This window comes from Natator depressus, chromosome 2 (assembly GCF_965152275.1).
Source record: "Natator depressus isolate rNatDep1 chromosome 2, rNatDep2.hap1, whole genome shotgun sequence".
Taxonomy (NCBI): domain Eukaryota; kingdom Metazoa; phylum Chordata; order Testudines; family Cheloniidae; genus Natator; species Natator depressus.
Genome location: NC_134235.1, coordinates 58,947,166 through 58,962,311, shown reverse-complemented (window position 1 = coordinate 58,962,311; position 15,146 = coordinate 58,947,166). Strand labels below are relative to the sequence as shown.

Below are 15,146 nucleotides of genomic sequence, written 5' to 3'. Positions count from 1 at the left end.
GATTTCCAGATAAGAGTCATAGACGAAAGTGCTAACATCAAAAATTTAAAGACATGTTGTAACTAAAAAGGAAGTAACATTAATGAATAACAAAATGTATAAAGCTTGTTCATAAGATAGAATATGGTAAAGTTAATAGATTTGAAAATTCAAGATATTTGAAAACAAAAACATACTATACTGTATGTGCTAATGCTGACATTTCTGTATTTGGAAGAATGGGTTATAGGTAAGGCTACGTTTTAGTTACGGATATTTTAGTAAAAGTCATGGACAGGTAACAGGCAGTAAACAAAAATTCATGCCCGTGACCTGTCCATGACTTTTACTATATACCCCTGACTAAAACTTGCGGGGGTGGGGGTAGGGTGAGGGAGGGTGACCTGAGGGTTGGGGCTGTGGGCGGGCATTGGCACACGGCCTGGAACTCCCACTGGTGCTGGGGTATGTGTGGCGGGGCCGGCAGGCTCCCTACCTGACTCCGTGCCTCCCACCCTAGCAGCAGCAGAGTTTGGGTGTGGGAGGGGATAAGCGGTTGGGGCGCAGGACAGGGTGAGGTGGGCTCTGGGCAGCACTTACATGGGGGGCTCCCTGGAAGCGGCAACATCCACCTCGCTGAGCTGCTAGGCGGAGGCTTGGCCGCCTCCACCTCCGGGCACTGCCCCCGCAGCTCCCATTGGCCACAGTTCCCAGCCAATGGGAGCTGCGAAGCCAGTGCCCTGGGCGGAGGCAGCATGAAGAGCTGACTGGACACGCCTCCGCCTAGCAGCTGAGCAGGGGATGTGGCTGCTTCCAGGGAGCCCCCCAAGTAAGTGCTACCCAGAGCCCACCTCACCCTGTCCTGTGCCCCTACCCCCTCCCACAACCAAACTCTGCTGCTGCTGCTGCTGGGGGTTGTGGGTGGGGGAGGGCCTGAGAGTGCCCTAGCAGGGTCCGATGCGACTGGTGCAGGGGCTGCCTGAGGTGCCCTTGAGCCAGGTGCACTGGCCGCTGCAGAAGTCAAACCTGCAGCCTTAGTTATAGGTAACCAAATCTGGTCTGGAAACCAAACCGGTTTTATTATTTTGTTCCTTTCTATTTGTACTAAAGTTAACCAATAATTCTTATGATATCTTCTACTTTATTCAGCTAAAGCCCAGTTAAGATAACTCCTTGTTAGCTGGAACCAAGGACTGCTTTGAAATGGAGACTTGAACTACCTTCTCTGAACTTAGTTTCCTTGGTCACTCCAGGTCAAAGCTGAGGTACAGGCACACTGGTCGTGTAGTGTGGGAAAGCTACAAATAATAGATCATCTGTGGTTATATAGAGAAATTCAGGCTCCAATACTGTCAGTCTAACACTATTGAAAAACACTAAATTCACTGAAGGCTTCTTTGGCAGGGAATACAGTATATGGAAATACAACATAGCTTACAATCTGTGTGGATTTTGATTGTCAAAGTTAGAGATACAGTACTTTAAATTCCTTGTTCTTCTGTTTGTTACAGGAAGAGCTGAGGAATTATGGTGGGGAATCTAATAAAAAACAGTCATATTTTAATTCATTTCATGCTATTCTGAGAGATTTCTCTCCATTATCTATTTCCAGCTGACTATCATAGCAGTGGCCACATTGTTGTTAATGGCTGGAAAATCCACAACACAGCAAAGAACAAATGGTTTGTATGCATGGCAAAAACTCCTGAAGAGAAGCAAGAATGGCTGGAAGCTATTCTAAAAGAGAGAGAGAGAAGAAAAGGTAGGTGAATAAACTTTACATTGCATTTCATTTCTGGCAGACCATGTTACATTTGTGTTTTCATTAAAAGTACAGCCAAGTGGCAAGCTCCAGAGAGGGCAGACTCATGATGTTGGGTCAAATTGTCTGTGAAGCACTGGTGTAATAACTACTTGAAACACATAAACCAAATTTCAACCAGGAAGGACATCATTGCTGAATGTGACTCCAGCCATGTGTACTGGTAGCTCATGCTATTATGGCAGTGGTCCCCAAACTTTTTACCTTGCGCCCACCCTTAGCTTGGTCTGCAACCCCTCTCCCCTCGGGGCTGGGAGTGGGACTGTGGTTCATGGAGGGGGGGCTGCGGACAGGGGTAAGGGAGGCAAGGTTGGGGCCACAGATGGGGGTGCGGCCGGGAGCAGAGCCTCTGCTGGGCCCCAGGCGTGGGGCCAGCAACCAGGGCACGGGGCGTGGAGCTTCGGGCACAGGGCTGGCAGCCAGGGCCGGCAGCCAGGCTGTGGGGGCTGGCCTAGGCCCCAGCCGCGCTCCCCCAACATGTGTCTCCTCTCCCTGTAAGGGGCGTGCCCCACTGTTTGGGGACCTGTGAATTATGGGAATCTGACAGCTGCCTTGGTCTGAAGCTTGACAGTCCCTGGGGCAGATCTTCAGCTAGTGCCATTGAGGCCAATGGAGCTATGACAATTTACACCATCTGAGGATCTGCCCCATAACGTCTGCTAATGTATCTGTATTTACTGGTGCCATCCTGGGACGAGCTACCTATGCTTTTGAAATGAGCCAGCTGGCTGTATTGAGACTTCGTGCAGATGAGCCACCCTCGAGGTAATGCAAATGACAACTAGCTCATACCCCTGAAATGCTAATAAATGTGAGCTAGCCTCACTTAGTGGCCCACCATTGTCACTGGGAAGGCAGTGTAATTTGATACATCAGTTCTTCATGATCCTGATTTGCGGCAAAGGCTATCTTCTGAAGCATAAAACCAGAAAATGTACATTTCCCCCCTCCACAAAAAGTTACACCAGAAATAAAAGTATGAAGTATGACATCACCCCTATATCCATATCACACCCCAAATGGAGGAAGGTGAAAATCCACACCTTAGGCAAAATCATTCCTAAAAAGCAAAATGTGGGTAGAAGAACCTTAGACAAAATGTCAACCTGATTTCAAAAGTGGCCATAATCCCAGGTACTCACGGTGAACACGGTGCAGAGTAAGAAACTATGCCAATAAGAGACAACACAGCACCAATTTACATAGCACTAACTTCAGCTGCCAGCAAACATATCATAGCAAGTAACAAGATATGGAGTCTTGATGATGAAAGGAAGCATGACCTTGTGGTTGGGGCACTGGTTTAGGGCTCAAGAGATTTGGTTTCATTTCATGTCTCTGTCGCAGATTTTCTGTGTGACCTTGAGCTAGTCACTTAATCACTCTGTGCCTCAGTTCCCCATAATGATGATGATAATACGTTCTTTCTCCCATCCTTTATCTGCCTTTTCTATTTGGGTTGTAAGATCTTCAGGGCAGGGACTGTCTCTTACCATAGGTTTATATAGCACCAAGCACCCCAATCTCCATTGGAGAATCTAGGCACTAATATAGAAGTACTGATAATAAATATGTAGAAGTACTAATAATAAATAATGGTGAAAGGGCTTAAACCTCAAAGGACTCAACATTTGAAAGGGTGAGTGTGGAAACAAAGGGGAAACGCAGGTGCATAAAACAAGAAAGAAGTCTATATGTTTTTGGTTTAGGGCCTTTCACACAACTTGGTCAGAGAGGTTTCAGCCAATCAGGCCAGACAACCTGGGTACTATTCAACTTGATTTGCTCTGCCTCCTGACTGACAGCTATAGTTCACACATGAAAAGTGAGGCCATTTGAAAAGTGTTTCATGTTAACATGCTGTCAGTTTTTATTACCCATTTTGGTGCTATAGAATTTTGCTATTGAGTTTCTTCTAGTAGAGGTGTGCCTGATGATGATCAGATCCCCATGCAGGCTTCACTGGGCCAAATCAAAACGCAAGATTTGAACACTCCAGAACTTTGGATTTCAGAATGGAACTTTACAATGTGGGCCCATATTGTCATGTCTGCAGTTTCTCGCAACTAATGGTTAATAGCAATACTTTTGCCCCTGAACATATAACTGCGATATAAGGAGGAAGTAAATAGAAAAAGAAAGGGGAAGGGGATGGAATGGCAGATGAAGAGATAAAGAGAGACGGGGGCAACAGTCAAACGGGGTCCAAGCACAGAATCTAACAAACTGTTCCTTAAATGCTCGTCTTCTGACAACTCATAAACTTGCTCTATCTCCTCCCACCCAGACAATTTCCAAAACATCTGTATAAACACCTCTTATGAGGCAGGATGCATCAACTTAATTACAAGTAGGATGCCAGATGACTCATGAACCAAACAAACATCTTTACAGAATTCAAATACTCTAAAAGTAACTGTAAACAGTTTCCCATTCACCATGAATAAAAAGATGCTTTAATTCTATGTTTACTTAATGAGACATGAAACCAATTTTTTCTGTTTTATATGTGTGCAATTCAGTTTGCACGCACAAAACTGAGAATAGAGTTTGGCCCACTTTCTAAAAATCAAAAAGGGGAGAGACCCAATTCATTTAATTAAGGTCATAATAGTCATAATTTGAAAAATTGTAGTATATGCTTTTCCATAGTCCCTCTAGCAACTGTAGGATGTAAACATTATGGACTGTAGCTAAACTTTTTCAAGCTCTTTTACAGTTAAGCAACTTGTTACCATTCTAAATCCAATAATGAAAGAGACCTGGTTGCTTTATCTTTCCATCACAAGTTGTGCTATTTAGCTGCTATAACTCCAGTCTATCAGTGCGTTGTCTAACAGATCAATTTAGAATAAGGCTTGCTTCTTAAATGCCTTACTTAGGCAAAGTTCTCATTGACTTCCTTAGAAATTTTGCCCAGATAAGGAGGTTATGAGCAGATGCTTTCCTTTGTGGAAGGAACTAATTGACACACAACCAGGAAATCCAACATGAAATTGACCAGTGGAGAAACTCTTATAGTACAGATAATGATTATAAGAAAAAGACTTGGACCAAAAGAAACTGAGCACAGAGAATGTTGATCTCCTGGGAGGTGGGTCCCTTTCAACTCCTTATCTAAACAAAAAGGACACCTTTTTCTTGCTATGGCAATCTTTCCCAAATAAATAAGCTGAAATGCTAAATCAGAACCAGCTATGTGAAAGATATTGAGAGAAATTCAACCTATATTGGTTCCTAATTCTGCTAAATCTGCTAAATCAAGGTAAATACTACCGAGCAAAATGGAAAAGAATGCTATAGCTGAAGTATTGGGTTTATTGTAGCTATTAATCTTCTAACTTGAGCTATGGACCAGGACCATTTTATATCATCATGTTTCTGGCGTAATGGGAGCTCCAACCGTATCAGGAAATTTTTTATAAAAAGGATTTTAATAGAGTTTGTTGGCTTTTATGCAATCACCTAGGGAATGCAGTAAGATACATTCAAGCTGTCTGTATTAATTTAATAGGAGCATATTCTCAAACAAGATTTATGATGTTGTGCATTTACTCCTTTATTTTAAAAAATAAAGGCAACTGATACGAGTGTAATGCATCAGGATGCCATTTGACCCATATATTCTAAGAGCAGTATACTGGTTAAGTTGTTTTTCCTCAGGAGTGAACATACTTGTATTGGTTAATCCATTTGTCTGGATTATCAGTATCAGGTTAATGTTTAATGAGAAACATTTCTGTATCAATGTTAAATGCTATATTTTATCAGCTTTTTTCCAACTAATGCCACTATTATCTTTGTTTTGTTTATATTTGCAGATTAAAAAAATTAAATAACCTACTACTCATACAGAAGATTTCCAGTTTTTAAAACTGATAAAATCTGAAAAAAAGAACAGATACATTGGGAATGTTTCTATAAAATACAAATCAAAAATTCCACATTGTACAATTTTTGCAGAGTTCAGAACTGTTTATAGGGAAAGCAAGTTAGCTGTGATGATTTCCAATACTTTCTGGGGGCTTCATGCGTGGTCAATACGTCATACAGTTCAAGGAATATATGTTCTGAACAACAATAAGGCTATCTATTACTCAAAAGAAGTAATAATGGGCCCATAATAAAAACACAAAAAATGAGGAAAAAATTAACAAACCGAAAAGCATGTAATTTTTTTTGTAAAAACTGTGAAGTAAATAAAAATTCAAACACTATTTCCATTTGTAGAATAGGGTGAACTAAACTTGCTTTTCTAGAGTGAAGGGTATGTGTGAGGATTAATTAGTCTTTGTATAGAACTTTAAAAAGATAAAGTACTAGTACAAGCATAAGTGCAAATTATATAAGATTTATAATATTATATATATAATATAATACAGTAAAGCATAAGTACAAATTATTTTTTTATAACACAATAAAATTGAAAAATGGAAAAAGCTTTTCTCAAACATGGGGGAGGGGAGAATATCCCCGCTCTCCAACACACACATACACTTGAAACCAATGAAAAGCACAACACTAATATTTCCTACTCTGATATCAATGTAAGGGAGAATAAATATATGCTGTCAGGAACTTTCATTGATTGTCACTTCACTGTAGGGAATTTATAAATAACATTCTAATATATTCTCAGATATTTTTGGAATATTTTATTGTTTACTTCTAAGGGGATTAATTGTTCATATTAATAGTAGTATCTAAGTACTCATAAAGATAATTTCATGTGTCCAGTTATGGCTCTGCTTTTATACACTTAAATATTTATTTTTATGCTTGTTACTTATATCTAAAATTTGAAAGATAATGGTGATAGCGACATGTTTTATAAATACAAAAGCATTTTGGATTTTTTTGGCAGGTTTAAAATTGGGTATGGAACAAGATACTTGGGTGATGATCTCTGAGCAGGGAGAGAAACTCTACAAAATGATGTGCAAACAAGGAAACCTAATAAAAGACAGGAAAAGAAAACTAACTACTTTCCCCAAATGTTTTCTGGGAAGGTACGGTATGCTTTTTATCATTTGGATTTTAAGCAGCTAGAAACATGTTTTAAATCTTGTATAGTATTATCTATAATTAAGGTTGAAAGAAGCTCCCTATTATAGGCCCAATTTTCTTCCATTCCCTAAATTAACCAAAATTTAAATCAATCTGCCTGAAATTTCACAGGTACAATTTTATTCCAAGGTAGAACATTTCTGGAAGATAGATGTAAATTGGCAAAGGCACATTGGAGGCATAAGTGTACATCAGATGAAGTGGTTTCACTTTTTGAACTTGGAACATTTTCCTAACTTATTTGATTTATTATAACTTCAGAATGGCTTGGCCTCAGAACCTCAAAGTAGTTTTAGCTGTCGGTCTTATGCCTTTCAAGAATTTTTTGTTCGTTTGGAAGGAAAGTCAGAAGTTATTAAATTTGGTTTATTAGGAGCCCTGCGTGTTGGTTTTGAAGGACTTTAGAAAGTCCACTCCTGTTTGAGGTGAGCCTCTTAAGAATGTCATATGGCACAGATGGTATAAGATGACATGTGAACTCCAGGGAAGGAGGAAGTTGTGGTTACTCTAAAAATGAGCCCATGATGCAAAGTTCTGTTCCAACCTTTGTCCTCCACTAACCCTAAGAAAGATTAGCACTTATGAAACATTTACAAAAAGAAAAGGAGGACTTGTGGCACCTTAGAGACTAACCAGTTTATTTGAGCATGAGCTTTCGTGAGCTACAGCTCACTTCATCGGATGCAGGGGGGCGGAGGGTGAGAAAACCTGGATTTGTGCTGGAAATGGCCCAACTTGATGATCACTTTAGATAAGCTATTACCAGCAGGAGAGTGGGGTGGGAGGAGGTATTGTTTCATGGTGTCTGTGTATATAATGTCTTCTGCAATTTCCACAGTATGCATCCGATGAAGTGAGCTGTAGCTCACGAAAGCTCATGCTCAAGTAAATTGGTTAGTCTCTAAGGTGCCACAAGTCCTCCTTTTCTTTTTGCGAATATAGACTAACACGGCTGTTACTCTGAAACCTGAAACATTTACAGACATCAGTTAGTGTTTCCACACAAGTACTTAGTGCGGTAAGTATTTAACATTGCCCCTATTTTACAGAAGAGAAAATGAAAGCTTGGAGATGTTAAATGACTTTGCCAAAGTCACTCAGCTAGTGAGTGCAATAACCAAAATTAAAGCCCATGGGTGAAATCCTGGCTCCAGTTGAAATCAGTGGCAAAACTCCAGTTGACGTCAATGAGGGTAGCATTTCACTCCATCCCTCCTGATTCATAATGTAGTTGGCATGGAATAAGAACAAGATGCTCTTTGATGTAAATCACTTAGTCCATAATATTCAAAACTGGCCTCTAATTGTGGTCCCTCAAATTTTGGGTGCACAGTCTAAGATTGCTTAGGGCCCTATATTTAGCGTCAGGAAAATTATTTATACTTATTGAAATTCTCTATCAAATAAATATCACTATATTACTTGCTATGATTGAGAATGTCATGTGTCTGTTTTGAAAAACCATTAAATGTGCACTATTGTTGCAGTAATGTATCTAAAATATTTGTACTTATTGATGCTGTTACTTACTGTTATAAAGAAACACACCTAAGGTAACTCTGGTTTAATTTCCAATTTAGTATAGCAATTAACTGTCTGAATCTTACGAGCTACCAACAGGCTGATGTTAATAGCTCATGCCCGTTTTTATTTGTTGCACGATGAAAAACAGTCAGTGGTGAAGGACATCAAATTTAGTTTCATGGTAAAATAAAAATAGGAGGAAAACATTTTTTAAAAGTACATGATTTACTAAAGTGGTAGAGTAGACCAGTATGTGACAGGGTTTAGGCTTCAACAAGGAATAATATTTTAGAACTATAACTTGTGCAGTTATATGCTAAATGTGGAGGATTCATTCAATTATTGTGTGAAACAGGGATTTTAGTCTTGCATTAAGTGCAAATTGCAGTTCAGTCTGAAGTACAGAGCAGTATCAACACCTCCATACTATATATACAGAAAGAGGGAGAGAGAGAACATTATGGTCTGATAGAAAGTTTCTATTGATAAGATTTAGATGGTAGCTTTCATCATAAGTGGCGACAACATACGTGAGCTGTGCACATGATCCCAAACAAATGCTGATGAACTTTTTATACTACATCACACCATGTTTTAGGTTACAGGAAATCTATTTTAGAAATACCGCATTGTAAAACATTTTGATGCTATTTGCATTCCTCCACCAGTAAAGCCAAGTTACCATGAAAAGTTAGGAAATGCCGAATTAGTTTCCCAGGCAATCTTAATTAACTCTTCCCTTGTGCGTAAGCATTATGATACAATCTGTTATGACATGATTACGTACATTATGTATTTTATCCCCAAAACTCTTGCCTCAATCATTGCACAGGATGGACAGTGCTCATTTAATGAGCCGTTAAACAATATTCTATTTTTTTCTTGTTCTTCAGTGTGTGGTTCCAGGCCTTATTTACTGCACACTATTCAAACCCTGCTCTGAAGACAGAATTATTAATTTTCTCTTGTGCTTTTTTATGATCATCACAATAGTATCTCTGTACTTTGCAAACCTGAACGAATTTATTTTCACAACACCTGTGTAAGGTGAGGAGGTGCTACTATCCCCATTTTAGAGATGGAGAACTGAGGTATAGAGAGATGATTAAGCTCAAAAGTTTCTGTTAAGTCTGGTTGCCCAATTTAAGACAACTGAGACCTGAGTTTTCAGAATACTTGGCATTATATAGCATTTTATGTTCAAAGCACAACTCCCATAGACTTGTGAGGACTTGGCACTTTTGCAGCTCAGAACCTGAGGTCTCAAGTTGGGCCCACAGAAAATGAGGAACATACAACTAGTGACCACCTATGAAAAGTTTGGGTTAAATGAATTTTCTAGCATCATACTAGAAGTCTGTGGCAGAGACAGGGATAGAATCCAGTTCTCCAGAGCTGCATCTAACAGTCTAAACCATGAAACCGTTCTTTCTCTTCCTGCAATCCCTGCCTCATTCACAACACACTTCCAGTTTCTTGCACAAATAGGGCAGGGGTCCACTTGTATTCATTGAAATGGAGTATGTGGATCCAAAGAGTTAAAAGAACTAATATAACCCTGTCCCTGTCCAACATTAAACAGTGTTAAACAAGGTTTGCAATTTGGTATACAGAGAGCTCAGCCTGCTTAGCACCCTGGCAAACACACCATTAAAAATCCTTTTTAACCTTTTATTAAAGATACAGAAGAGAAGGAAAAACATTTAAAGCATTTGAAATCTGAAGTATTAAGTAAGGCTTTCATTCTAACAACATCCCTTATTCCCTTTCTCTCTAGCTTGAGAGAGTCTTTAGAAGAAAAAGAACCCCTCGTTTAACAGTCTCTAGATGGTATTAAAAGTGTTAATAACTGTCCTTGGGGGGGGGGGGGGGGAAGAATTCAGTTGAGATGGGCTGAAGCTGCTGCTGTTGCTCTTGTTGTTAAAATCCGATCCCATTTCCCGGAAGACAAAACGAGGCAAATACACACACACACACACAAAAGGAAAGAAAAGAATAGCAAAGATAGAAAATGCCACTTCTGTCTCTGATGTTGACTTTCACTTGCAGCTTCAGTGCTGGAAAAGCACAGGCCCAACATGCTGTCTTATCAGCCTCTTGGAGACATGGCAAACTTGTACCAGCATTGGGGTGTTTAGGGCATTGCTTTTAGCTGCAACTTTCAAGTCAAAGGCTTACAGCAGTGTTGCAAAATATAGAGTCTTGGCTGGCTAAGCTAGACGCTTATTAGAGAGAAAGAAAAGAGAAGAAATAAGATAGGGAAGCAAAAGGACATGCAGGTAGCAAACAAAGTCTCGCATCCCAGGCGGTGTTTGGGATTCAGCTAGAGCTGGTGCATAGGGCAGTGTCATCTGTGTCCCTCTCACCCAGTCTGGTCTGGACATCCCTCAGGATCAGAATGATGAAGGCCCCCGGGGTCCCAGGAGAAGGTGGCCTAGCAGCCTTGATGATGAAGCTTGCTCCAGTACCCATATTTTCTCCCAAAGTCTCTTTCTTTAGGGACCCAAAAAGGGAGTGAGGGGTGGAATAGCCAATCACCTCATTATTTCATTCACCAATTAGGCCTTAGTTCTGACACACTAATTTTGGTTCATTGATTTCTTGTTCCACAGTTTTCTCTTTTACCAAGCATAATCTTTACACAGTCCTCAAGTTATAGAGATTTTTATTCTGGAATAATTCAGTCTTTCTGTCTCACTTTTCATACTTTTTCCCCTTTAACATTTGTTGTTATAGGTTATTGTCACCTTTTATAAACTTACCATCACTTTTCACAGTTGAGCTCACAATTAGACCCAATTATTACGACAATCCTGCAGACCAGAGACTTCTTCACACACACAGCCCTGATTCATCCCCAGAGCAGGCCATGCTGTGAACTGAATAAGTTAGGGGTCCTGTGTTAGAAATAGTATGTGATCATGTATTAAAAGCCTGTATTATAATCCAGACACAAAAGGGCGGTGAATTAAGGTTACATGGGCAACCTTAATTCTGGCACTCCTAAGTTTTGAGTGTTTGACTTTGCAATACCAATAATATTCTTTTAATGTAGTATTTTGTGAGTGTGTAATTTCCTAGGTTACTAATAAAACATGTATTCCATCGTGTGGCATCACACTGACACCCACATGCAATATCAGCAGGATTGGAAACGTTAAGTCTACCACACAGACTTCTGCCACTTGACCTAATGGAGTGACTGATAATGATAGTAAGTTGACACCCTCTAGATAATTAGAGAAAGATAAGACACATACTTTGCCAGTGGATTTCACAGATGTTTGCTGACAGCAAAGGAATGATGAGACTCAACAGTCTTGGGTTCCATTCCAGGTTCCGCAGGGGAATGTGCTCTTGTGGGCACAGATTCTTTTGGCCTGTATCCATCCCAGTCCTGTCTCTTCTGGACTCTCATCCTAGTCCTATTCTTTTTACGTAGCCAGTCCAGTATCCACTCCTCAGTTTTCTCATCCCAGTCCTAGTCTCCTTGCTTATCTGTTCCCAGCCCTGATTCCTTGTCTCCTCCCGCACCCGGCTCCTTAACTGATCTGTCTCTCCCCTCCCTCGTGATCTCCAGTTGCCTACTCTTCCCCTTCCCACGTTTCTGGTCCACAGTAGCTCCTGGGCTCTCTCATCTGCTTTCCTATGAATGTTTCCCTCCCATCACCTCCTTTCCCCTGCTCTAATAGTTCTGAGTCCCGTTTCATTGTCCAGCAAGTCCCAACATCTCCCCACCAGCCTCCAGTGTCCCACTCCCACTCCCAGACTCTTTATCCCAATCTATCTTGTCCCCTTTGCATTTGAATTAGGAAATTTCCTCATCCACACTGCCAGGGCTCAGCAGGATGGTCACTGAGAACACAGGAGAGAGAATCTTCAGTCTCTCAATTCTGATGCCCCAGGCCCACCATGGCCTACAAGGCCCAAAGCTGCAGTTACAGAGAAAGTCCTGCTCTGACCCCTGGATCCGAAGCTGGAGCATGACAGAGCACAATAACCTATCCATTGTCACTGAGCAAGTCTCTACTGGGCATATCTCAAACTGAGATATTTATATACTTGTAACTTGGCCAAATTTGGGTGGATATTCCCAGAGATGTCAAAAAACACATCCATCACACAAAGGACATCTGCACTCTGCCAAATTTCAAGTCCCTGCTCTAAAGAAGAGAGGCATTTAAAGGGTCTCAGAAAAAAAAAAAACACCATGGGCAAGACAACATATTTTCCTCTAATCTTGTTGTCAGAAGTAGCTGAACTGTTCTGGCAGAAATTTTCCAGAAAAAATGTATCCTGTGGCAGACAGTCAGCATGGAAAATTTCAGCCTGACAGTTAAAGTTTGGCAAAGTTATAAGTAACTGAAAACAGGGTCTTATAATGGGAAGTATCCCTCAACCTTAATAGGTGTGACTACCAGCTTTGAGTATAATAAATACAAGTGGAAAATGAGAATATGGTGGAAATAATTCTGTTATGCAGAATATTTTGAAGAGTGTTATGTCCGTATTAATACTGCTCATTGCAGTCTGCTAAATTAATCGTATGAGGAATATTATACAGTATTGCTCTCTCGAGTTAAAGCCTTAACAATATTGGAATTGTTTTGTATGTGTGTGGTTTTGTTTTGTTTTTTTAATCTAGTGAGTTTGTGTCCTGGTTACTGGAAACTGGAGAAATACACAAATCTGAAGAAGGTGTTCATCTTGGCCAAGCTTTATTAGAGAATGGCATTATTCACCATGGTAAATATATTTTATTTCAACATATGTACATATTTTAAAGGTAATTTATGTTTGTATTTGTTGTTATTTTGAACATTATTTTCTGATTAACACAAAACTAGTTTGTCAGTACTTACTGTTGAAGGGTGAAGTCCTTCACAGGGTAGTAGCATGGTGGGGACCCACTCCTACCTTCTACTAAGGGTTCCTACCTCCGTGAACCCTAAACAACTAGGGTATCTGCCCCATAATTCAAAGCCAAACTTGCTTTCTTTCCTTCTCAGGGCCTCTTCCTAGGTACCAAATTGGCCTCCCTGGAGAGTCTTTCCCCTTGGGTCTTTCTGACCTCAATTCTGGGTTCAAACATCTTCACTCTTGGAAGAAGATATCCATAGATCTCCTTTCTGGGCCTTTTTCTCACTTCTGGAAGGTTTCTCCAGTCCACCAAGGTTCTGATTCTACCTTGGGGACCTCCCTGCAAGTCTAACCTCACTCTAGGCTCTCCCACACCTGTGCCAAGAGTAGTCCTTTGTATATTACCAATACAAAGCATTCAAAGATTGTAGTCAGGCACCAAAAAGTCATGAGATTAAAGAAAAGCAATAAATGTAGGGTTCTTTTTATTTGTCTTCTGTTGTTGGAGAATTTAGGGTTCATGTTTTCAGGCTTCTTCTCTGCGGCAATGAGGGCTAGAGGTTTTTTTAGAAATTGAAAGCTGAGGTAATAACACAATTGCAGCAGTTAAGGGTTTTAAGAACCCCCTACACTCAGAAAAACCATGCGAGTTAGCAACACTGCCTTTGTAATGGTGAGGAAGCTGTCACTTGACTCTGGCACCTGTACTTGATTCTCAGCTTGGCCTGCTGATCCTCAGGGATAGTCTACATAGAAAAAAAGCCTGCAGTACCTGGTACACACTAGCTACTCTGCACAAACTCCTTGTGTGGCTACTAAGGGTGGCTTCGTACTCATTAGAGTAATAAACTTTGGAAGTCTAGTAAGCTAAACTGCCTGAGGGCACTCTTAAGTTCACAGTAAGAGTGTCCACAAGGGGAGTTAGTGCAGATTAGCTAGTGTGCTTTAAATTCACACCCTAACTTACTGTGCACTTACTTCCGCATGTAGACAAGCCCACAGTGGAACATTGATTCTTAAAAGGGCCATGCTTTGGAACAGGGTTGGCTGGTGCAGGCTGCACTCTTCCCCTCCCTCTGACTTAAAAGGGGACAGACCACTATTATATATTCCTGAAAATATACTTTTTCCCCTACAAAAACGGAAGTGACATTTATCCAGATTAAACCCATCTAAGTACTTATAGTGCCCATATCTCAGCAGTATAGGTCTGATCCAATCCAACTCCCATTCAAGTCAGTGGAATGACTCAGAATAAATATAATGGGAGTTGGATCAGGCCTTACCTGATTGCTTGCCAAGTGTTATAGGTAGAACTATAGGTATAATTGTCTAACACTTTCCATTATAAGACTTTGATTTCAGTTGCTTATAACTTTTCCAAACCTTAAGTGTTCAGGCTGATATTATCCATGCTGGGTGTCTTCCTCAGGCCGATTTTTTTTTGATTTTGGGAAAATTTTAGCAAAAATGTTTCAGCTATGTCACAGACAGAGGTTAGGGAAAGATACATTGTTTTGCCCATGTTAAAAACGTTTTTACAACTATTTCAAAGGGACGCTCTATCACCTCACTGCTTTGGAGCAGGGAGTTAAAATTTGGCAGAGTGTGGCCTTTGGGTCAGGGATGTGCTTTTTGCCATCCCTGTGAAAAGCCACCCAAATTTCGCTAAGTTATAACCCTCTGAAAAATCAATTTGCACATACTCTGAGTATGCTCAATTCCACCACAGCCAACCAGACTGTGCATGAAGTATCCTCACAGAGCAATGGAACATGCTTCTGCCCTAGGGTGCAAGGACTAAATAGGATTTTCCTGTAATTGTTCCTCCTGATAGTCAGAGGCTGCAGTGTCACCAACATGAGAACTGAGAGCAGGAAGACTCTTTCCTGTG

The 15,146-nt window shown here is 40.5% G+C and overlaps 1 protein-coding gene across 2 annotated transcripts in view; it reads left to right on the top strand.

The window, feature by feature from the left end:
- The window catches only part of PREX2 (phosphatidylinositol-3,4,5-trisphosphate dependent Rac exchange factor 2), a 289,511-nt gene that overhangs the window by 110,072 nt on the left and 164,293 nt on the right, over positions 1–15,146 (top strand). For both annotated transcript variants that reach the window (XM_074944267.1, XM_074944268.1), the window contains 3 exons: positions 1,592–1,741; positions 6,666–6,810; positions 13,038–13,138. In XM_074944267.1, coding sequence (XP_074800368.1) covers positions 1,592–1,741; positions 6,666–6,810; positions 13,038–13,138 — 396 coding nt within the window. The remainder of the gene's footprint in view (positions 1–1,591; positions 1,742–6,665; positions 6,811–13,037; positions 13,139–15,146) is intronic.